Source organism: Puma concolor, chromosome D3, assembly GCF_028749965.1.
Source record: "Puma concolor isolate L17-30 chromosome D3, mPumCon1.1.hap2, whole genome shotgun sequence".
NCBI classification, from domain to species: Eukaryota; Metazoa; Chordata; class Mammalia; order Carnivora; family Felidae; genus Puma; species Puma concolor.
Genome location: NC_141678.1, coordinates 6,105,393 through 6,127,166, shown reverse-complemented (window position 1 = coordinate 6,127,166; position 21,774 = coordinate 6,105,393). Strand labels below are relative to the sequence as shown.

At 56.1% G+C, this 21,774-nt stretch overlaps 2 protein-coding genes across 4 annotated transcripts in view; one reads left to right on the top strand and one right to left on the bottom strand.

Moving 5' to 3' along the window:
- Window positions 1-12,656, top strand: part of DNAH10 (dynein axonemal heavy chain 10) — a 143,742-nt gene extending 131,086 nt beyond the window's left edge. For both annotated transcript variants that reach the window (XM_086681488.1, XM_086681487.1), the window contains 15 exons: window positions 790-1,063; window positions 2,377-2,481; window positions 2,850-3,004; window positions 3,485-3,639; window positions 4,721-4,904; window positions 5,466-5,666; window positions 6,357-6,566; window positions 6,749-6,844; window positions 7,524-7,695; window positions 8,166-8,297; window positions 8,480-8,691; window positions 8,783-8,950; window positions 10,396-10,576; window positions 11,575-11,720; window positions 12,303-12,656. In XM_086681488.1, the coding sequence (XP_086537614.1) occupies window positions 790-1,063; window positions 2,377-2,481; window positions 2,850-3,004; window positions 3,485-3,639; window positions 4,721-4,904; window positions 5,466-5,666; window positions 6,357-6,566; window positions 6,749-6,844; window positions 7,524-7,695; window positions 8,166-8,297; window positions 8,480-8,691; window positions 8,783-8,950; window positions 10,396-10,576; window positions 11,575-11,720; window positions 12,303-12,449 (2,538 nt within the window). In that variant the 3' untranslated portion in view covers window positions 12,450-12,656. The remainder of the gene's footprint in view (window positions 1-789; window positions 1,064-2,376; window positions 2,482-2,849; window positions 3,005-3,484; window positions 3,640-4,720; window positions 4,905-5,465; window positions 5,667-6,356; window positions 6,567-6,748; window positions 6,845-7,523; window positions 7,696-8,165; window positions 8,298-8,479; window positions 8,692-8,782; window positions 8,951-10,395; window positions 10,577-11,574; window positions 11,721-12,302) is intronic.
- Window positions 12,657-13,399: 743 nt separating this feature from the next.
- CCDC92 (coiled-coil domain containing 92) overlaps window positions 13,400-21,774 on the bottom strand; it is a 30,789-nt gene continuing 22,414 nt past the window's right edge. For both annotated transcript variants that reach the window (XM_086681489.1, XM_086681490.1), the window contains exons 2-4: window positions 18,107-18,253; window positions 17,496-17,537; window positions 13,400-14,816 (exon numbers count right to left, since the gene is read on the bottom strand). In XM_086681489.1, the coding sequence (XP_086537615.1) occupies window positions 14,041-14,816; window positions 17,496-17,537; window positions 18,107-18,236 (948 nt within the window). In that variant the 5' untranslated portion in view covers window positions 18,237-18,253 and the 3' untranslated portion in view covers window positions 13,400-14,040. The remainder of the gene's footprint in view (window positions 14,817-17,495; window positions 17,538-18,106; window positions 18,254-21,774) is intronic.

Here is a 21,774-nt window from a genome sequence, read left to right as displayed (position 1 = left end):
CCAAACCGGTCCCACAGCCTGGTTTGTGGTGTGTGGACTGCTTGGGTCTGGGTTATATGCTCCTCTCCTGGCGTTGGGGTGGACGCCACGTTTGGAATGAAAGGGGGACGATGGAGTCTCCAAGTTCAAGTCAGTACTGTTATTAGAAGAACAGGGCACGGGGCGCCTGGGCGGCTCAGTCGGTTGAGCGTCCGACTTCGGCTCAGGTCATGATCTTGTGGTTCGTGAGTTCAAGCCCCGTGTCAGGCTCTCTGCTGACAGCTCAGAGCCTGCTTCAGATCCCCTGCCCCTGCCTCTCTCTGCCCCTCCCCCACTTGTCTCTCTCTCAAAAATTTAAAAACAAAAAGAAGAGGAAGAGGGCACAGGTGCGGGGGCATCCAGCCACAGACGTCCAGGCAGGTGCTTTTCAAACCCCTGTGGGTGCTGCGTGGCTTTTCTTGCTGCACCCCCCCACCCTGCTCTCAGCATCCCTTACGCTTTTCTTAAGTTTGATTTATTTATTTTGAGAGAGAGAGAGAGAGAGAGAGAGAGAGCAGGGGAGGGGCAGAGAGAGAGGGGGAGAGAGAAGATCCCAAGCAGGCTCCGCATTGTCAGTGCAGAGCCCAATGCAGGGCTCGAACTCACTAACTGTGAGATCATGGCCTGAGCCGAAATCAGGAGTTGGACAGTCAACCGATGGAGGCACCCAGGCGCCCCGTGCATCCCTTACTTTCTTGCCCATTTCATAAGTCATCCTGGTTGTGGGTGTCCGTCTCCCTGTTTCCATGGCGACGCACATCTTTTCTTTAGGTGTCGGAGAAGCTCAAGCTGGCAGAGAAGACAGCCTTGGACATCGACAGGCTGCGGGACGGCTACCGGCCGGCTGCCAGGAGGGGGGCCATCCTGTTCTTCGTGCTGTCCGAGATGGCCCTCGTGAACGCCATGTACCAGTACTCCCTCATCGCCTTCCTGGACGTTTTTGGCTTGTCACTTAAGAAGTCGCTGCCCGATTCCATTCTCATGAAGCGACTAAAGAACATTATGGACACACTGACCTTCAACATCTATAACTATGGTTGCACAGGTGAGCACCTCTGCACTGTTTAGGACAAATGCGCTCTGTGCGTGTGCACCTCTGGCGTCTGTGTGTGTGTCCAGATCCCTTCTGCTGAGGACGTGAGGCAGGTTGGATGGGACCCCATCCTCACGGCCTCCACTTAACTGCACCTCTTTATTTTTTTTTAATTTTTATGTTTTTTTTTTTTTTTTTAAATTTCATTTTTGAGAGAGAGAGAGAACACGAACGGGGTAGGGGGAGAGAGAGAGGGAGACACAGAATCTGAAGCAGGGTCCAGGCTCTGAGCTGTCAGCACAGAGCCTGATGTGGGGCTTGAACTCATGGACTGCGAGATCATGACCTGAGCTGAAGTCTGATGCTCAACGGCTTGAGCCACCCAGGCACCCCTGACTGCACCTCTTTAAAGGCTCCATCTCCAAATATGGTCACATTCCAAGGTACTGGGGTTAGAACTTCAACATGTGGATTTAGCGGGGGGGTGGGGGGGCGATGCACAATTCAGCCCATAGCAGCTGGGCAGGAAAAAGGTTGAGGACTGTCGTTCCTCCAGGGCTTAAGTGGCCAATACCTGCAGCACACAGAAGAGTAGAATTCAAGTCCCTTCCCCAAGAACACATTTCTTCTGTTTTCACAAAGAAGAAGAACTTTCATATTGAGCATCCCCCTACCAATAGTAAAGAATCTGTGGATGGAATGTGCTTGCTCTGCAGCGGAGGGCTGGCAAACCGTGACCAGCAGGCCAGATCTGGCTCACTGCCCGCTTTTGTGAATAATGTGCTGTTGGAACATGGCTGTGCCCACTTACGCCTATACGGTCTGGGACCCCTTCCCTGCTGTAATGGCAGACGAATCGTTACTACACAGACCGTCTAGCCTGAAAAGTCAAAAATACTTCCTACCTAGCCTTTTGTAGGAAGCTTGCTAACACCTCTTCTAGACAGTAACAGACAAGAACTTGCACTTAGAGTTAGGCGAACGACCAGTTTTCCGTCGAGAAGGTGGCTCTGGACTTCTATCACACGGTTCCCCCGTTGCCCTGCGCTTCCCGGGCCGGTGTGGCAGGTGCCGCCGTAGATAGGGCCGTTGCGCACGCGCAGGAGCAAGCGCCATCGCAGCTGGCCCTTGGGCACCACCTGCGAGCTGAGCCCGTAACGTCTACACTCGCACAGCCGTGGACACACAGAGCAGAGAGGGCCAGATGCAGGTGCACTGCTCCCTTGTTTCATTCCATCTCTCTTACATTCGAGGCTGGTGTGCAAAACAAACTCCTTTTTTAAAGCAAATCGACGTTATCCGTACCCTCTGATGTTTCCCTCCAGGGCTGTTTGAGAGGCACAAGTTACTCTTTTCTTTCAATATGACGATCAAGATAGAGCAAGCGGAAGGCAGAGTCCCGCAGGAAGAATTAGACTTCTTCTTAAAAGGTGACAAATGTGTCCCCTTTTTCATTCTTCCCAACTCCCTTGGCCCACATTGCCCACGCACACATCTAAGTTCATTAACACAAACCACAATAATAACAAAAACTCTCCTTGGAACTTGGCTTCCACCAGCCCCGCTTTCCTAAATATTCCAGCCTCAGAAGGCTGCCTTGAGGCCGGCAGTCACGCTGAGCTGCCCGGCTGGGGTCCCGGGCCGAGGGGAGGCAAGCCAAGCACACCTCCTGCCTTGTCCAGTCCCCGCTGGAGACGAGGATTTTTCCCTGGAGCGGGAGGAGTGAAAGCACTGAGCTGCTCACTCTTCCTGGCATGTTACTGCCAGCCGCTTACTTCTCTTCTTCTGTCGTGATCAGGAAACGTTTCCCTGGAGAAAAGCCACCGGAAAAAGCCCTGTGCTTGGTTGTCTGACCAGGGATGGGAAGATATCATGCTTTTATCAGAAATGTTCTCGGACTCCTTTGGGAATCTTCCCGATGATGTTGAGAAACATCCCGCTGTCTGGCAGGAGGTGAGATCACGTTCTGTCTCTCCTCCTTCCCTTCCCTGCGAATCAGTCGTCTTGAGACCCAAACCATAGCCTCTTTGTGAGCAAGAAGAGACTCCTTTGTGGGACTCACTCAGAGTGTCGTTCTCACCCTCCATGGCGCTTGATTGAATTCTCCTTTATCTAGTTCAGCTAGCGTTGCGGGAGAACCATCCAACTGTCCTTCTGTCCGTCCACCCATCCGAGAAATAGGCACCTACCGTGGAGCACAATCCTTGACGGGCACTAAGGACTCAACAGCGAAAACGATTCAGTCCCTCCCTTCCTGAAGTTCTTAGTTTTGGAGCAGGAGGTAGAAAATGACAGAGCTGTCTAGAAGTGACCGGAGGTGCATGCTTCTAAAGATTTCATTCCTTTACAGTGGCTTTTGGGACCTTCACAGAAAAATGGAGGCTCTAGCGCTTCTGCTTTGACGCCACCACCCGTGTCTTTTGCTTTCCCCAGTGGTACGACCTGGACTCCCTCGAGCAGTTTCCATTCCCCTTGGGTTACGATAGCAGCATCACCCCTTTCCAGAAGTTGCTTATTTTGCGCTGCTTCCGCGTGGATCGGGTGTACCGGGCGGTGACTGACTATGTGACTCTAACCATGGGAGAGAAGTAAGTGCGTTGTTGTGTTTGCTCGGCCCTTCTGTGGGGTCCTCCCCCGCGCCCCTCCCCCCAGCCTGAACTCAGACAGCAGCGATGGGCCGGCTTCCGAGGGAACTGCCACCGCCCTGTCATTGAGCGCTCTTCTGTGGTCACCCTCGGACCGCTCCGTTCAGGAGAAATACCAGGTGAGGCCCACGCATGAAGTTTTCTAGGAGCCGCATTCAAAAAGGAACAGATAAAGGTAATTTTAATACCATTTTATTTGACCTGATATGTTAAAATATTAGCATTTTGACATGTAATTAATACGAATATTATCAAGATATTTTACATGATTTTTTTTTTTTTTTGGTTTGTTTTTGGTATTAAGTCTTCAAAATCTTGTGTGAATTTACGCTTACAGCACCTCTCAGTTTGGACCGGCCACACTTGAAGTGCCCAATAGCCACACGTGCCTACCGGCTTCCATACTGGACAGCACAGCTCCAGAACCGAAGTCAGGCATATAATTTGGGGCTGCAAACCCAAACGTGCCTTCATGGCCGGCAGGTGATGGAAATGAGTGTGCCAGGCTGGGTGGGGACTGTGGCAGCTCGGACAGGTCAAGTCCTGGTTCACAGGGGCAGCTGCCCCTTAGCTGGACCATCACCAGCTGACAAGGGGGGCCCAGAGTGGCTGGATCCTCTGACTCTTTGAAAGAAGCTAGAAATGTGGATTCCTACACGAAGTCTCCCAGGCCTGATGTGTTGGTAACTAATTTTCAAATCTTGAGAAGTGGGCCATTCAGGACATGCCTGTGGCGTTGTCGGTGTGGAGCCTTTGGGTCCTGTGCCGAGGGGACGTCCGCCTGGAAGGCCACCCCCCCCCCCCCGTCAGGTGGCGCCCCCATGGATGTGCCTGGCTGTGCTAGGGGGACACAGCAGGGCCCGCGTCGCCCAGGGGTTCACCCTCTTGTGTGACATGTGCGTCAACATGGACTGTAACCTGGTGGGAGCTGTACCCAAAGAACAACCAGAAGGTTCTGGAGGTGGCGAGGCGAGCACGCCGTGGCTGTCCTCTGCGAGAGTCCCCACTTTGTTCCCTCTGCCAGGTACGTGCAGCCCCCGATGATCAGCTTCGAGGCCATCTTTGAGCAGAGCACTCCGACCTCGCCCATCGTGTTCATCCTCAGTCCCGGCTCTGACCCTGCCGGTGACCTTATGAAATTAGCCGAGCGCAGCGGTTTTGGAGGAAACCGCCTCAAATTCCTCGCCATGGGTCAAGGTCAAGAAAAGGTAATTAGTTGTTGGAAGGAATAAGCTCTAAATTTGGGTGAGGTCCCCGGGGTGAGTGAGCTGGGCGCAGTTCCCGTCCCCTGAGCGGCAGGCGGGCAGTGGTGTGGTCCTGGAGCGGGCATGCTGTCACCGCCCGGCCTTGCTGGTCGCTGTGCTGCTCTGTTGCTTCCAGAGTCCCTTCACACGTAGTCATCCTCTATTCCAGTCTCCGGACATCCCTGTTTTGGGTCAGGGTGGTCACTGCCCCCGCGGCATGGCCGCAGAGGCAGTCAGGGTGCCGGCCTCTGAGAACCTGGAGCTCTCGGGGCTGAGGGGGGCCGGCGGGTGCAATGTGCTGGCTCATCTTCCAGGTCGGGACCGGCCGTGTGGCTCAGGTGGCCCTGAGGGATCCTCAGAGATGGGTTCTTTGAGGGCAGCCCCCGTGGCTCCTGGGTCACTGGCTTCTTTGTGGCCTCTCCTGGAGTGGGCCCTCCTGGGGGCTCGGAGCGGGTTTCTGGGAGAGCACGGGCTCAGTGTGGCTTTGGGACACCAACTCCTCCCCCCCCCTCTCTGTCGGTGCAGCTGGCCCTACAGCTGCTGGAGACGGCGGTGGCCCGCGGGCAGTGGCTGATGCTGCAGAACTGTCATCTCCTGGTCCGCTGGCTGAAAGATCTGGAGAAGTCCCTGGAGAGGATCAGCAAACCCCACCCAGACTTCCGCCTGTGGCTCACCACAGACCCCACCAGGGGCTTCCCCATTGGGATTCTGCAGAAGTCTTTGAAGGTTTGGTTCAGGACAAACACCCGTCCCCACAGCCCTGTTCCTCAGATTGCTACCATTCTGCCGTCCGTGTGTGCGAGCGAGCGAGCGCGTGCTTGGAAGTAAACCTACAACGCAGCCAGACCTTCACGGCCACCCTTTCCAGTTCCGTCTTTCCCTCTCTCTTCAGAGACAAGCACTGTCCCGTACCGCGTGACAGTTACGACTCTCAGGCCTGTCTTTACCACTTCCTTCCGCATGTATCCAAAATAATACCTAGGTTCATTTTCCTGGACTTCACATTTATGAAACCTTCTTTTTCTCTTCGATGACAGGCCTGCCCTCAGCTGCACTTCTCTAGTGGTTTACACGCTCCATTTAACTTACTCCCCAGACAAGTTTTGTGTGGCAAGATTTTGTCATCTGTCACCTGGGGCAGATAGAGGGAAAACTTGGTGACGTCCGTTTTGCATCTGAAGCTCCCACGGGCTTCTTTCACTTCTCTGGGTCATCTGATGAGCGGGAGTCAGAACCACATCTAGTCCCTTATCTTCTTTGCCCGGGTCCTTATAAGAGGCTTTTGCTGCCTGGGGAGCAGGAGAGATGGCCACGCAGGGATGGAGGGAAAGCCCAGGTGTCTACATTTTGCGCCCTCTTCAAAGCTGGACTCGTGGGTCTGCGGTTTCCGTCACGATTTGTCTTCTCTTCTGACAGGTTGTTACGGAGCCACCCAACGGGCTGAAACTCAACATGAGAGCGACTTACTTCAAGATCTCTCCTGACATGCTGGAGCAGTGTCCGCACCCTGCTTTCAAGTCCCTGGTCTACGTGCTGGCGTTCTTCCACGCGGTGGTGCTGGAGAGGAGAAAGTTCGGGAAGATCGGGTGGAACGTGTACTATGACTTCAATGAGTCTGACTTCCAGGTTAGGACGCAGTGGCTGCTGCTTCTCCCAAGAAACTTCCTCCTCGGCCGGCCTGTGTCACCCCCACCCCTTCTCTGAATTGTGAACAGCCGCGGTGTTCCCGCCCACACTTGAGGAGAGGGTGAGAACGTGAGCGACTCTGTGGGCTGGAGCACAACCATACCTGTCCCTCGTCTTTTAAGGTCTGCATGGAGATTCTGAACACATACTTAACAAAAGCCTTCCAGCAACATGACCCTAGGATCCCGTGGGGCAGCCTCAAGTACCTGATTGGAGAGGTAGGAGTGTCTTGGGGGACCCATCGTGGACTGCCTCCAAGGGCTGGAGCTGGGCTGTGGCCTGGTGCCCTTATGAGTGACCTCTGAGACCTTGGTGACTCCCCTGTTGCTTCTGCTGCGTGTCAGCTGCAAGGTCTCTGTGGAATTCTGCTGGCTCATCACCCGATCGTCTTTCTCCTAAGTGGGCTCCGTCCACATGGAGGTTCCGGATTCATCATCCTGGGGGCTGTGTTCTCTGGGGGGTTGGCAGTTCCCCTCCTCGCCATGCCTTAGGCATGTCTTCGTAGCCTCGCTCCCGGTCGGTGGGCGTGGAGGGCTACCCTGGAGACCATGACTTTAGACAGGCCGGGTGGGAATGCCTCCCCCGTGGCCTGCGTGTGCTCACGCAGGGGCACCACCAATTCCCAAGGCCAAAGTGGTGGCTGGCTTCTTTGTTGTTTTGTTGTCTCTTCACTATGTTTTGGGGATTTTGCAAATGGCACACTGGCTTCCAGGACCCCACAAAGTTGCACAAGCCTCTTGTGCACAGTGGGCCAAAGGCATGTGATCAACATGGTTTGAGCTGCACAGCAGCCCGGCCAGCAGGAGTCCCCAACCCCCCCCCCCCCCACTCCCGAGGGCACATCAGGTCTCAGGTGGGTCCTGGGTTCCCGGCCAGCTCTTGCTCTCGGTCACTCAGGTCATGTATGGAGGACGGGCCATCGACAGCTTTGATCGGCGCATCCTGACCATCTACATGGACGAGTACCTGGGAGACTTCATTTTTGACACTTTCCAGCCATTCCACTTCTTCCGGAATAAGGAGGTGGACTATAAAATCCCCGCCGGTGATGAGAAGGAAAAATTTGTTGGTGAGATTTCTCAGGCATCAAAATATATGTTAGAAGTTTTTTCTAAGGGAGACCGACCGTACATCTCAGCTGTTCTGTTTTCTGTGGTTGGCTTGATGGCTCTTCTGACCCCTCTCCTGGGGGGATCCTTGGCTGGTGGGCGTGCTCTGTTATGTTTTGTAGGGGGCCCAGCAAGTTCTTTGTAGCCTCAGCGCTGATGGAGTTAGTTTAGATTTCCCTGTCCTGGGGTGATGACAAATATGCCACATTCCGCCTGAAGGGCAGAGTGGGCCCCAGGAAGCTCACGGAGCCATTTTTGTCATAAGAAATAAACATGGAGCCGGATGGGGCGTGGTAGTATGGACTTTTTATTTAAAAACACGCCACCCACTACGCAGTGGAAATTAGTTTTGCGTATCTGGGGATGTTGAGGCCACGCAGCCGCAGAAATTGAGGGCTGTGTGACGGTGTCCTCTCCGTCCCGATTATAGAAGCCATTGAGGCCCTCCCGCTGACCAACACGCCTGAAGCGTTTGGTCTTCATTCCAATGCCGAGATTGGATATTATACTCAGGCGGCTCGAGACATGTGGACTCACCTGCTGGAGCTGCAGCCTCAGACAGGTAAAGTCGGCCGCGGGGACTGAACTAGCGTGGTTACGGTGGAAGGGCGTTGTTGGCCCAGAGGGCTATTGGTCCTTGTGGTTTCTGTAGCGTCGATGCCTTTCCTAGAACCAGAAGGCTCAGGACGCCCCCGTCCTAACCCTCAGATGCCTTGCTCTCCCTAAAACGTGTCCTGGTTTTAGGGGAATCCAGCAGCGGCATCAGCCGAGATGATTACATTGGCCACGTTGCCAAGGACATAGAGAACAAGATGCCCCAAATCTTTGACTTGGACCAGGTCAGGAAGCACCTCGGGGTGGGACTCTCCCCCACCTCGGTGGTGCTTCTGCAGGAGCTGGAGCGCTTCAACAAGCTCGTCACACGGATGTCCAGGTCTCTGGCTGAACTTCAGAGGGTGAGCACGCCCCTCGTGTGCAGACCTCTGCCTACACACAGTACCCGGTTTTCCCACAGTCTTGCCTGACCGCTCTTGATTCTGCTAACAGGCCTTGGCCGGAGAAGTTGGAATGAGCAACGAGTTAGATGACGTAGCCAGATCTCTCTTCCTCGGGCAAATCCCTAGTATCTGGAGAAAGCTGGCCCCTGACACATTAAAGTCCCTTGGAAACTGGATGCCCTACTTCCTGCGGCGGTTCAGCCAGTACACATCGTGGGTAAGTGAGAGACCACAGTCTGTGTGTCAGTTCGAGGCTCAGCCTGGACCACCCCCCTCCCCAACCACCTCCAACCCCTCTCCGGCGCCCCGGAGGTACCTTCTATTAGCGGTGATTGGGTGCTCGAGAAATGGCTCCTGACTCTACAAGCATACCTGTATCTTTTCTTTTTTTCCTTTTCTTTTTGTTTTTAAGACTTTGAAGCCTATTATGCACAACTTGATTTGTTCGTCTCAGAGTCCATCTTGGCCACTGTCCATCTAAGTGCATTTAGGTCGACCTTATTCTTTTAAGGGGACTCCATTTTACAGATATTCCATGTCCTTTCGCCTGCTGGACATTTGGGTGGTTCCCTTTGGGGTTCCCCCCCCCATTTTGCCAATACAACATTCTGGCGCACGTAACTTTGGATGCACATGAGTATATTTCACAGGTAGGTCCCTACAGCGGAAGTGTTGGGTCTCAGTGTGTGCGTTTTGCATTCTTTTTAATTTTTTTTAATGTTTATTTTTGAGAGAGGGAGAGAGAGCGCGTGCGCGCACGCACACGCATGAGTGGGGGAGGGGCAGAGAGAGAGGGAGACACAGAATCCGAAGCAGGCTCCAGGCTCTGAGCTGTCAGCACAGAGCCTGATGCGGGGCTCGAACTCACGAACCTTGAGATCATGACCTGAGCCGAAGTCAGATGTTTAATTGACTGAGCCGCCCAGGCACCCCAATGTGCATTTTACATTCTAACAGCTCTTGTCACATCGTCTTCTAGAGAAGTGGAAACCACAGCGAGTGAACACGATTATTTCCTCCCCTTGCTGCACCATGTGTGTTCTTAATATTTTGGATCTTTTTTTCCTGATAGGTAAACGCTCATATATTTAGGTGTGCGTTTCTTGAGTTATGGTGAGGCTGAGCATATCTTACACACATATAGCTGTTTCATGTTTTTTCTGTGAATTGTCTTTTCGTGTCTTGATTTCATTTTTATCAAGTTCTCTATCTTCTTAAACTGATGTTTGAGAGCTCTTTGTGTATCCAGGAGATGGGCCCTTGGTCTGCTGGTGTTGCAAGTGTTTCCCCCCAGCTTGTCAGCATCTTTTGATTTTTGCCTATGGCTCTTCTTCCAGAAGAAAGTTTTACATTTTTATTTGGTCAGATGTCTCGGTCTGTTCTTTTATGGCCTCTGGGTTTTGCATTTCCAACTCAAGATCATGACAGTGTTCACTGGAGAGCCGACCTGGTACTCTCGTGGTTTTATTCTTTAAGTCTCTGCTCCTTCTGGAACCGGGTGGTTCAGCTTGTTCTCCCAGACAGGCTGCCGTTGTTCCGACACCGTCTTTTTGCTGCGAAGGTGAACTGTGTCTTTTATCCTGACCCGATCTTCTGGTCAGCTCTGGCCCTGGCATTTGGTGGCGGCCCCGGTCTCCCGCCGCCTTGCCCCCTGCCTTCCAGGTCACTGAAAGTGAGCCCGGCGTGATGTGGCTCTCGGGGCTGCACATCCCGGAATCCTACCTCACGGCCCTGGTGCAGGCCACCTGCCGGAGGAACGGCTGGCCGCTGGACCGCTCCACCCTGTTCACGCAAGTGACCAAGTTCCAAGATGCAGATGAAGTGAACGAGCGGGCAGGACAAGGTACGGTCAGCTCCCTATCGGGTCTTCCTCCCCGAGCCATCCCCCATTCAGAGGAACAAGCATGGTGTGGGCGGAAATGGGCCAGGCCGGGTTTGAAAGGAAGGCTGCTGCGAATATTGGCTGTATGTGTGCACGGTCTGTGTCTCGATCTCTCTGGGGGTCGATACGTGCGTTTCTCTTCCAGTTCCAACACCGAGACCTGGGGTTGATGTCAGGAGGGACCTGAACCACGTTCGCCCTGCTCGTTTGCGGAAGTGGCTCCTGGGTCAGAATTAGATCGTTCAGAGAAAGGAGGGCCCGAGGGCTTCCCTGGAAACTTTGAGGGGCTGGGGGCGTGGGAGCCAGAGGGCAGGTTGGACTAGGTTCGACCCATGAAATTACAATGTCAGTCCCTGTGACACTGGTGACTGACGCTGCCGTTCCCCAGGGCAGTGCTGCCGCCATAGTCGGAAGACATTTACCCGTGAGCCACAAAAGCCCTGTTGAGTGAGCTTAGAGATGGGGTTCACGGTGGATTCAGGGATGCTCACTGAAGCCTCGGAGGAACTCTCTGGGCAAGTGACTGTCCTCTCCTCTGCCACTGTGTGTGTCTGCCGTGTTCTGCTCCCCAGACACCATTTTCTCGGTGAGGCTTTGACTTCCTCTCCGCACTCCCTCTTGGCCCACCACCAAGCTGTGGTGCTTCTGTCTTTATAACCTGGGGGCCCAAGCAGTCTAGGTCTGTGTGCCCTGAAGCCTGACTGGTGGGGGAGGCAACTCTCCCTCGTCTCCTTTGCCAAAGCCGTGGGGAGGGGAGGCTCACGGCGTCTACGGTGTCCTTCTGAAAAGGGAAGAAATGACGGCCACGTCTTTTGGACAAAGGCCTGGGCTATGTCTGGGGGAGGAGAGCGAGGGAGTTGCCTCTGTGTGTGCACTGTGGACATACCTAGGGCCACTGTGTGCACAGCAGAGTGGCCGGTGCCTCCACATAAACCCTGGGCTCTTCCCGGGATATCCAGGATGCTTCGTCTCAGGACTGTATCTCGAAGGCGCTGATTGGGATGTGGAAAGAGGATGTCTTATCAAGAGCAAACCAAAGGTGCTGGTGGTCGACCTGCCGATTCTGAAGATCATCCCCATCGAAGCCCATCGCCTCAAACTACAGGTAGAAGGCTGACACCTGTTCCTGGCTCCGTCCTCCCCTCCCCGCCCCCCACCGGGGGCACGGTTGGGGGGGACTGGGGGGGGGGATTGCAGTTCAGTCTTACCCTTTAAGCACCCTTACAGGTTCTTAGCCTTTTGTGGGAGGGGGGGAAGCCCCAAGACAGGACAACAGCGTGGAGCCACCTTCCAGGAAGACACACGCATGCAAACGTGTGTAAGCAGAGACTCCCCCCGGGGGGGGGGGGCACGGCTTCAAGTTCGGAGCTGTGGTCCAGATTAACTTCAGGAAGAGACTCCTCCATTCCCTTGACTTTCTGTGGGCACTGCCTAAATCATAAAATACGTCTGATGTGGACAGCAGGCGCCCCCTGCCTCGCCTGGCCCGGATGCCCGTCTGATGAGCGTAGCTACACGAAGCCCCATCCGCAGTCAGCGGAGGGCGGCCCCGCAAAGCCCCTTGAAGCCTCGGCCAGGCCTAGCAGGAGGCGCCCGCACTCTCAGCACCTAGACTGGGCTTCCTGCTTCCCGGGCTTGAGCTCCTCCGCCGCCCGTGGGGGATGCCTCACGTGCCTCTCCTTTGCAGAACACCTTCCGGACGCCGGTCTATACCACCTCCATGAGAAGGAATGCCATGGGAGTTGGCCTGGTGTTTGAAGCCGATCTCTTCACCACAAAGCACGTATCTCACTGGGTGCTGCAGGGGGTGTGCCTCACCCTGAACTCCGATTAACCTTTTGGGCGAAGGAACCCGCACTTGTGAGCTCCGTCCCCTGTTGGCTCCGTGGGGCCTCGAGAGGCTGGAGCTGGGCTGATGCTGAGACTCGTTTCATTCGAAACCAGCCGTTTTAATCTTTCCATATAAATTGAGCTGACAGTTTTGTTTTTTGAAGCAATTTTTAAGGATTCTGCGTATTTGAAAAGTAAATACTTGAGAGCATTTTGAAATGTGTTTTCTTTCCCTTCTCAGAGGAAATGTGTGATTAGGCAGAAGTGCCCCACACGCCACTGGCACGAGTGAGAATTCTAATGGAAAATGTCAAGAGTGTGCTATTGACAATCCAGGTCTGTCTCAGTAGACGCCTCTCTTTGGCAGGAGCGGCCTGCTGGGTGTGGGGTCCGGGCTGACGATGCCAGCCTAGAGCAGAGACGGCCACAGTTGCCCACCGCCACCCCTCCCCCTTCCCGAACTCTCTGGCCTGCTAGGTGGGGGTGGGGGCGAGGGCCCTGAGCTCAGTGTTGAATTCCTGCATGAGCTCCTACCCGCGACCTGGCCGGACCTGTGTGGGGTTGGGTGGGTGCAGACCTAGAACAGCCGGAACCGGCCCCCGGGGGTCCCTTCGTTCTGCGCACCCTGGGGCGAGCCTGGAGCCCCGGCCAGGCCCGCCGGAGGCGCCGAGTAGCTTTACTTCGCCAGGGAGGAGCAGGGTGGAGCACCGGCAGGGCAGGGGGCGGGGGCCGGTCACGGGCAGAACGTTCCCAGGGGCAGCCCTGGGCAGGGCTGGGTGACAGGGACTCCTCTTCCGGGAAGCAGAGCTGCCCCGCCCCTGGGGCCGGAGCCCTGGGAAAAAAACACGGGGTGAGAACGCGGTAATTACTGGGGGGCCTGCTGTGTCTCCTCCCCCAGCCTCCCCCCAGCTCCTCCCTCAGGTAGTTTAATAAAAGACACAAACCAGAAAGAGGCAGGTTTAGAAAATAAAGTTTGTTGGGATCTTGAACATTTTGGATAAAACTAACCAAAAAATATGAACACACATTCAGGTTGTGGTGACACGAGGAGTAACATCATCTTGTTTCGTTCCCGCGATAGACACATACAGCTGCTCGGCTATCGGGGCCGCCCCGGGGGAGGCTTGGTGGGAGGTTACGGGGTCTCCGGGAGGGAGCAGGGGCTGCTCTGGACGGGCCGCCCTAGGAACTGGAGCGAGAGGGTCGAGGCCGGTCGGCACGTGTTGCTCCGGCTGTATAGTTAGGCGGGTTGACTATCTGATTTCATTAACGTCGAGTAGTGATGCAGCCTGTGGCCTGTGCTTTGTCCACGAGCGCACTGAAGTTACACGGAGTGGGATTAGAAGCGAGCGATTCGGCACACAGGTGTTTGGCCACGGCAATCGGTAAATAGGTATTCTGCAGCAGGGACATGATCGTATTCTGGTGTCAGTACCAGGGCAAAAGGAGCAGGAGAATAAGAATGTTGACGTGTCTGAAAAAAAATTTGGCATGCAGGGGAATTGGAGAAAAAAAAAAAAAAGGCGTGGATGAGTTTTCCTAGTAGTGATCACAGTGCATCGACAGCCAGGGGGGAAGGGTCGCCCGGGCAGGCTTCACACAGTTCTGTCCGTCCCTGAGTGCTTCCTCGCGGCCTTTCCTCCGTTCACCTGGTCGACCGCCAGCGTCTCCACCTCGGGCGGGGCCTGCGGCGGGGCGGCGTGGTGGATGCGGTGGGCCACCCCCACGTGAGCCTTGTGCTGCTTCTCGCGGGCCGGGCTGTGCGGCTCGCTCGAGCCGCGGTCGGAGGCGATGGGGGGGATGACCAGGGGCCTCTCCTTGACGAGGTGGACCTCGGCCGATTCCCGGGCCAGCAGGAACGGGGTGGGGTCGGGCATGGCGTCCACCGGCTCCCGCAAGAGTAGTTTCCGGCTCTCGGCCCCGAATCTGTAAACCTCTTCGAATTCCGGGTGCAGGGGGGCCGAGAGGCTCTTTTTCATTCGGCGGCGGGGCGTTTCGGGCAGCTTGTCCTTGGGGGGGGCCGGCTTGTAGCTGGCCAGCACGGGGCTCCCGGACGGGCTGCCGTCCGAGGTCCCGCCGGAGCTCATGAGCTTCCTCTTGGCGGCGTGCAGCTGCGAGGTCAGGTAGGCGATGGTCCCGGCGCGCTGCTCGAGCTCGCTCGACAGCATGTTCAGCTTGTGGCTCTTCAGCTTCAGCTCCTCCAGGTACTTCCTCTCGCGCTCCCTGACGGTGCTCTCCAGCACCAGGATCATGGCGTCCTTCTGCTCCAGCTCCCGGAGCAGCTCGCTGTTCTCGTCCTCCTTGAGCTTCAGCTGGGCTTCCAGCTCCTCGCATCTTCTCTTTAGTTCGCTGCTTCGGGAAGATCCATCTCCTAGAGGAATGAGCCGAGGGACAGGATTGAGCGCCAACCCCTCCCGGAGCAGAGGCACGGAGACTGTCTAGGCTGGCCTCACCTCCCAGGGCGGCCGCGTGGAAGGCGGGGCTGGGGTGGGGGCACATTGCTCCCACGCTCCATCCTGCCCCATCTCCGTGCCCTCCCCGCCGCCCCCCTCCACCCCCACCCCATGTGGGGATCACGTGGCCTCTGAGCTCCCTCCCGCTCTCAGTTCTCTGGCTCCTTGCACAAAAGCGTGCCTCCAGAGCTCAAAAATGCCCAAGTCACAACGGGCAATTCTCCGGGTTTCGGACCCTGGCACGTACCCAGGAATAAACTGTGAGCAGATCCAGCTGTCTGCTCGGGTGGCATTTATCGAACACCCACTCCATTCGGCGTGCCGTTGTGAGACCCAAACGTAGACTCTCTCCGTGTCCAAGCACAGAGCTCTGAGGCTGCCCCTTCCTGCCACACGGGTCCCCTCTCTCATCGTGTCTCAGAGGGCAGGTGTCCCTGTGCCTGCGCTCGGCTCTCCTCGGCCCCCCCCCGGCCCCTCACCGTGCGCCCACAACCAGCCGCTCAGGGACACCCCGGGGCCGGTGCAGGGTGGGAGCCGGCGTCTGCGGGCACCTCTCACGTGAGGAGGCGGATCCGGGGCTGCGGACTGATGTTGGGTGGCCCCAACTTTTTGGGCGCTCCTTTGAATGCCTGCCTCTGCCTCCCTGAGACCCCAGACAGCTGCTCCTCGGTGACCTCTGTTCCCAGGGAGCAGCACCTCCCGTCCTGACCATTTCCACTCTCCCACGGGAAGCTCTGCCCCACCACGTCCTCCGCACGCACGTCCCGTCTTTCTTTCCCCGGGGAAGCTGCGCCTGTCCTGTTCATCGCCTGCAGCAGAATCTCCCCAGCTGCCTGAGCGCTCAGTCACCGCGGCACTTGTGTTTTTGCATTTTTTCTTTTTTTAATTTTTGAGTAAGCTCTACACCCAACGTGGGGCTCGAACTCAACCCTGAGGTCAAGAGTCACCTGTGCTACCGACTGAGCCAGCCAAGCGCCCCTCACTGTGGCATTTTTAAAACAGATTCTCAGGTCCCCTCCCTGACCCTCGGAATCAGAACCTCCAGCAGAGGAGCCCGTGTCTGCACCCCGTGTCCCCAGATTGAGCAAGTTCTGCATCCACTAAGGTAAAGAAGGGATTTCCAGCCCTGGGGAGGGGAGATGCCCCAACCAGGACCAGCTGAGAGCTGTCACACCGCCTCCACAAGGAGGCATCCCTGGGCCAATTGTCATCTTGAGCCCAGGCTGCTGATGAGGCTGCGTGAGCTTTGGGACTTAGGCCCGAGAGCCTTGAGGAGCTCTCTAGGGGCCAGGGGAGGAGGGACTGAGCATAGGAGCTCCCTCCTCCTGGAAGCAGAGAGGGTTCAGGGCAAGAATTGTGTTTCTTCAGGTTAGCCTGGCCAGGAGGTGGCAGGAAGCGAGGACACTGATTTCTGTGACGTGGATGGCAGGGGCGCAGGACATCCTATTCTCCGGAATCCTCAGAAGCCCAGATCCTGGTCCAGGGCTTCAGGGGGTGAGGAGCGTCCTGCCTCTGCAGTGAGGCCCAAAGGGTGGGCTCCGGTCCCCAGGCCCCTCCTCTCATCGACAAAAGGACATGTTGGTCCCTGAGAGGCGTACTTAGGAGACTGTAACCTGAGTGTCATGAATGGAAAAGTCAATCCTTGGTGATGCACTGAGATCCACTGAAAGGCCTGCATCTGTTTCAAGGGCTTGGGCATGCTCATGAATAATAACTGCCATCGTGAAGGCTAGAGAAAGGCATCTTGGGGCACCTGGGTGGCTCAGTCCCTTGAGGGTCTGACCAGAGTGTCTGACTGTTGATTTTGGCTCAGGTCATGATCCCAGGGTCGTGGGATCGAGCCCCACTCTGCGCTGAGTGTGGCAATTTTCTCTCTCTCTCTCCTTCTGCCCCACTCCCACACTCATGCTCTCTCTCTCTCAAAAAAAAAAAAGGTGTCTTGACTCAAGTGTGGATTCTGCACACTTCCCCACTCTGTTCTGGGGAGTGAGCGTTTGTCATTGGCCACAGAGGCCCCAGTTCTGTCTTCTCTGCCCCAGCTGCCATCAGACTGATCTCTTTGGGGGTCCTGGAGGATTCTGGTTGAGGGGAAGCATTCTGGGGACTGCAGTCTAGAGGAAGACATTCACGATCCTCTGGGGACCATCCAGTAATTTGGTCGCTCATTCAAGTAGTTTTTAGGGAGCACCTGCTCTGTGTCAGGTCCCGTATGAGGCTCGAGGGACAGAAGAGGTGGGACCCTGCTCCTTCTCCTCTGTCTCTCTTTAAATTAGACATATTTCTTGATGATAGAAGGAACACATATTCACTGGAGAAAAATCAGAAAATCAAGAAAAGCTTCTAACAGGCATTCCAAATATCGAAAGAAAATGAAGAAAATCAAACCCCTCCCCCTTCTCGCTGCGCTGACAGCCCCTCGTGACATCTCAGGGTCCAAACTTCCTTCCCGTCTTTTCTAGAAAGCTCTGGTCACTTGTGCAACTCTTCCTAGCAAGTGTATTTTCTTCTCCGCGTGTAGGTAGTGCAAACAAATGGCACCAACATGTGCCACAACGGGAAGTGACACCGTCATTAACTTTCAGGGAGGACGTCCTTACCTGTCTGGTCCGCACTTTTGAGTGTCAGCTCATATGTTAAATCTAAAAAGGAAAGCATATGCGTTAATTGCGTATGGTTACAGTAGCTCTCAAAGCCTTCATCGGCTCTGAAAATGCAGAACCGACCTCCACGATCACCCCGCGCGTCCTGCCCAGACAGAGCAGGGCTCGGCAGCATCGGGGCAGGCGTGAGAAGGCAGAAACTGTCCTTCCTCGCACTCGGAGGAAACCCGCCTTCCCGAAAACACACGCCAGCGGCCACAAGGAGCAAGCAGCCTGCTCTGTACGCGACGCTTCGGGGATCAGTTCCAAACTGCACTGTCCGTTCCAACCACCGCATCTGAATCTTCTAAGCCCTCAGTATGCCGAGAGATGGCTTTGCAGCTTTACGCCGGGTGCCTGTCCATTAGGCAGAGAGGGTGAGCTAATAAGGCACCGGAGTGTGCTCCGGCAACGGCAGGCTCGTCCACGACGGAGGGGAGCAGAGCCCCCTCCTCACCCTGCCCCCGAGTGGGCCTGGCACAGCTTCCGAGCCGGCTGCCGTCTGAGACAGGCCGGATCACAGGTCCCCGCTCTGCCCTGCCGCGGAAGGGGTGCGGGGCCCCCGGTACCTGTGCAGTGTTGCTGCAGCCGCCTGATCTCGGCGTGCAGCCCCTTGAGGGTGCCGGCATGCTCCCGCTGGAGGAACAGGAGGTTCTTCTGGGCGCTGTGCAGCTGGTTCTCCAGGTTTGTGGCTGCCATGCTGACATTCGGGTGACCTGTGGGAGACACAGACGCCGGCGGCCCTCCCTGACGCTGAGGGTTGCAGGGAGTAGGCCGGAAGAGGACGCTGCCCGCTGACCGCCCCCCTTGGCACCGGGGGCTCACAGGCAGCATGAGGCCCAGCTCTAGAAGGGGGGCATCAAACCCCGGGCCCCCCGATTCCAAATCCTGGTCTTTCCACACGCCACCTATACTTCCACAGACTGTGACCAGGACAGCCATATCGGCAAAGATTTCCCTGATGAGCTAGGCACCCACAGCTGCCTCATGGGAAACCGGGCGCCTGGGCACCGGGGGCAACATTTCCTCAAGATGGCATCGAGCGCTGGCCAAAGCAAGCGAGGGGTTGGGAGGAAGAGGCAGGGGGAATTCCAGCGGAAGCCTCTGGATTTCACAGAGCTGAGAGGAACCCCGGGTCTTTGGGAAAAGGGCCACGTGGCGGCTGTGGGAATCTGGAGTCTGTCCCCAAACCCTGCCTCCCTGCCCGCGGTGGCTTTTCAGTCCTCAATCGTCAGCTGCTCACACAGGGCCTCAGATTCTTGGCCTTTGTCGTAACTCAAGAAATGCGGTGAAGTCTATCGGTCTTTCTGGAAAAGCTACCAAAGAAATTCAAGATGCCTTGCATGACACTGAAAAACGCAAAGGACAAAAGGTGGGTAATTAACTTATAAATTGTTCTGGTAAATACACAGCCTCAGAGCGCAGTTTCCTCATCTGCTTTGCCAAAGTTCCTCCCAGAGGAGACGCCACTTCTCAGATGGCTTCCAGTTTGTGGACAGACGGCTCTGGAGAAGACCACACACCCAGGCACTGTCGCCACGTTGGGTGACACCAATCGCTGTGCCTTGTAAGGTCAGTGACATATTTACACCCCAGCTCTGGAGCTAAGAAAAGCTCATGACTGGAACTCAAGACCCATGTCCTCACCGCACGGAAAAGCTTCCCTCCATCCCCCCGGCGACCGGCTTCGCTCCAGAGGAAAGGTAAGAAGGAAATCGTGTGGCAGGCGAGCCCGAGAAAGGGAAGGTAAAGGAGGAAGGGTGAAGGGAGCCAGGTACAGAGCAACAGAAGGACACTCCGGGCAGGACAGGGGCACAGCGCAGCGCCCGGCCGCAGGGTCAGCTGTGGACGTGGGAGATGCTGGTGGCGACTGAAAAACGCCGAACCCGTATTTTCGGGGCTTGCCGATGAAGACAAAGAGCGACTTAAAGCTGATCCAGAACTCGCGGGCCTAGGGTGGTAAGACAGCAGCTCGAAGCACAGTCTTGCTGCTCAGCAGGGCTCTTGCCCTCCGGCACCAGCCGTGCAATCTGAGTCCATCCAGAGTGCACGGAGCCTGGCGCAGGGGCACCCCACGTGCCACGCCTTCGAGTAGGGGTGTGGCACCAGGGGAGCCTTCAGGCTGAGCAGCCTTTGATTCCAGGGGCTTCCCGCTTAGATGCTTAACTTCACAGGCACGTCTTGCTCAAAGAAAATGGGAAACATGAAAATTTCAAAAACGGATTTGTCCAGCATCGAAATGTGCCCGTTCACAGTCTCATCGCCTCGTGAATCAGCAGCTTTGAGTTGTACTTACTGATCTGTAATTCATTAGTTCACCGTGGCAAGCGCAGGAATGAGAAGGTGCCCTTGAAGCTCCCACTGCCGTGGGCAGACAGTCTCGGGAGGAAGACGCACCAGGCGAACAGGAAGATGTGAGTATGTAACTTGCGGAGCCGGCAAGGGAGCTGTGGCCGCTCCGTCTGGGGCCCCGACAGCGGGGGGGACAGGGTCATCGACCCCACGGCACCTCACCCGACGGGCGCTCTCCCCTTCTCCGTTGCTGGATACACACCAACAGCGTGGGCCCCCTCAGGCCCGAGGCGGCGAGTCGCGTCTCCAAATGGTATCCAAGCTACTAAATTATTTTCTATCAGCTCAAAAGGATAACAACATCACTGACTTCCGGAGGACAAAGAGTCGCTGTAGCTTAAACAAAAAGCGATGCTTTAACTTTCTCATCCTTAGCTCTTGTGACATGTGATCACGGTTGTGACCTAATCCTTCCAGTAAACGGGCAAGAATGAAGCTACAGAAGCATCCCGGTTAGGCCACGGAGACACAGCTGAGAGACGTGGCTAATCTGGAAGAAGAAAAGAAGGTGGTCCCGCGAGGCTTAGTTCAGAATCTCTAAGACACTCTGGGGTCAGAGACACGAAGGAGCGTTCGTGACTCCCCCCTGGAGGGGGTCGGCATGATGGCTGACGGGAAAGCTGCAGGGCGTCTGTGCCCGTGAATAATGCATCCTGCCTGAGCAAAGGCATTCACCCCGTCTTGATGATGTGTCAACCAGTAACGGAGGGCGACATTCAGAGAGCACGGCTTGCACAACACTGCACTTTGTGTGTCAAAAGGGCACACGCTGTAAAGTGTGGGCTCTCCGTACCGCAGCTTTTTGTCTTGAGGCAAAATCCCATTTTGTTTCTAAGCGTCGCTGGGAGCGGTCAGCAGTTTCGCAGTTATTGGCTCGGCTGAAGGCGGGGTGGCCTCGACGCTGGCCTCCGAGATGGGGTGCCAAGGGACCGGCACTTGAGGGCCCGGCCGCAGTGGCGGCCGCAGGGCAAGGCCCACGCTGGTGGTGTGCACGGCTCCGCCAGAGGAACTCCAGAAGTGGTGGGAACAGGCGCTGAAGGCAGAAGGTCTGCCGAACAGGCTGCTTTGACCGTGATCTGGAGGTTAAGCCACACACGCATTCCCCCCCCCCCCCCCCCCCCCCCCCCCCCCCCCCCCCGGTAAAGTCATTAGGCACTAAATGTCTGTTAATGTGCTATTCACTCTATCGGTTTGGAAAATTAATGCTTGACAAAGCCTTGCTCTTCCAAACTCTGGAGAGATGGGTTCTGGAGACCCGGCCAAGACCGCCTCCCACAGCGGGGAGGGATGCTAACACCATCTCCTGGTGAGAACGTGCTTTTAATGAAGGTCCTTGGAGAGACGTGGGCCCCGACCTCACCGAGGCTGCTCTGTGGCAGCAGGAGGACAAATGGCCTGTCAGTAGCTCGTGTCCAATTCTCATCCTAATTCAAGAGTGATGTTCTTTCTTCTCTTTCAGGGCATTAAGGCTTAAATGGTGGCACGATCATTTTATTTACGGGCCATCTCCAGTTGTACCAGCACCAAGTGCTCTCCTGTCGCTTATTGTTGTTTGTTCTCGCCACACCCCCTGAGGAAAAACGCGAATATCGCACCAACAAGGGAAAACATAAACCAGGAAAGGCGGCATCTGAGCCTCGCAGCCTCTCTGGGCCCTCAGGCTCCGCGGGCCAGAATCCCGAAGGCTGCGGTGGGTCTCAATTCCACGCATACGTGGAATGCCCACGCCACACCCGGTGCTCTGACATGGAGGGCACAGGCGCAGTGCCTCGCGGTGGCCACTGCACGGGGGGTGTGCACCAGACGCGGGCGCACCACTGCTCCCCGGGGCAGGGTCCACAGGCTCTCCGTGCTCCAGGTGAGACGGACGACGGCCGGAGGGCGC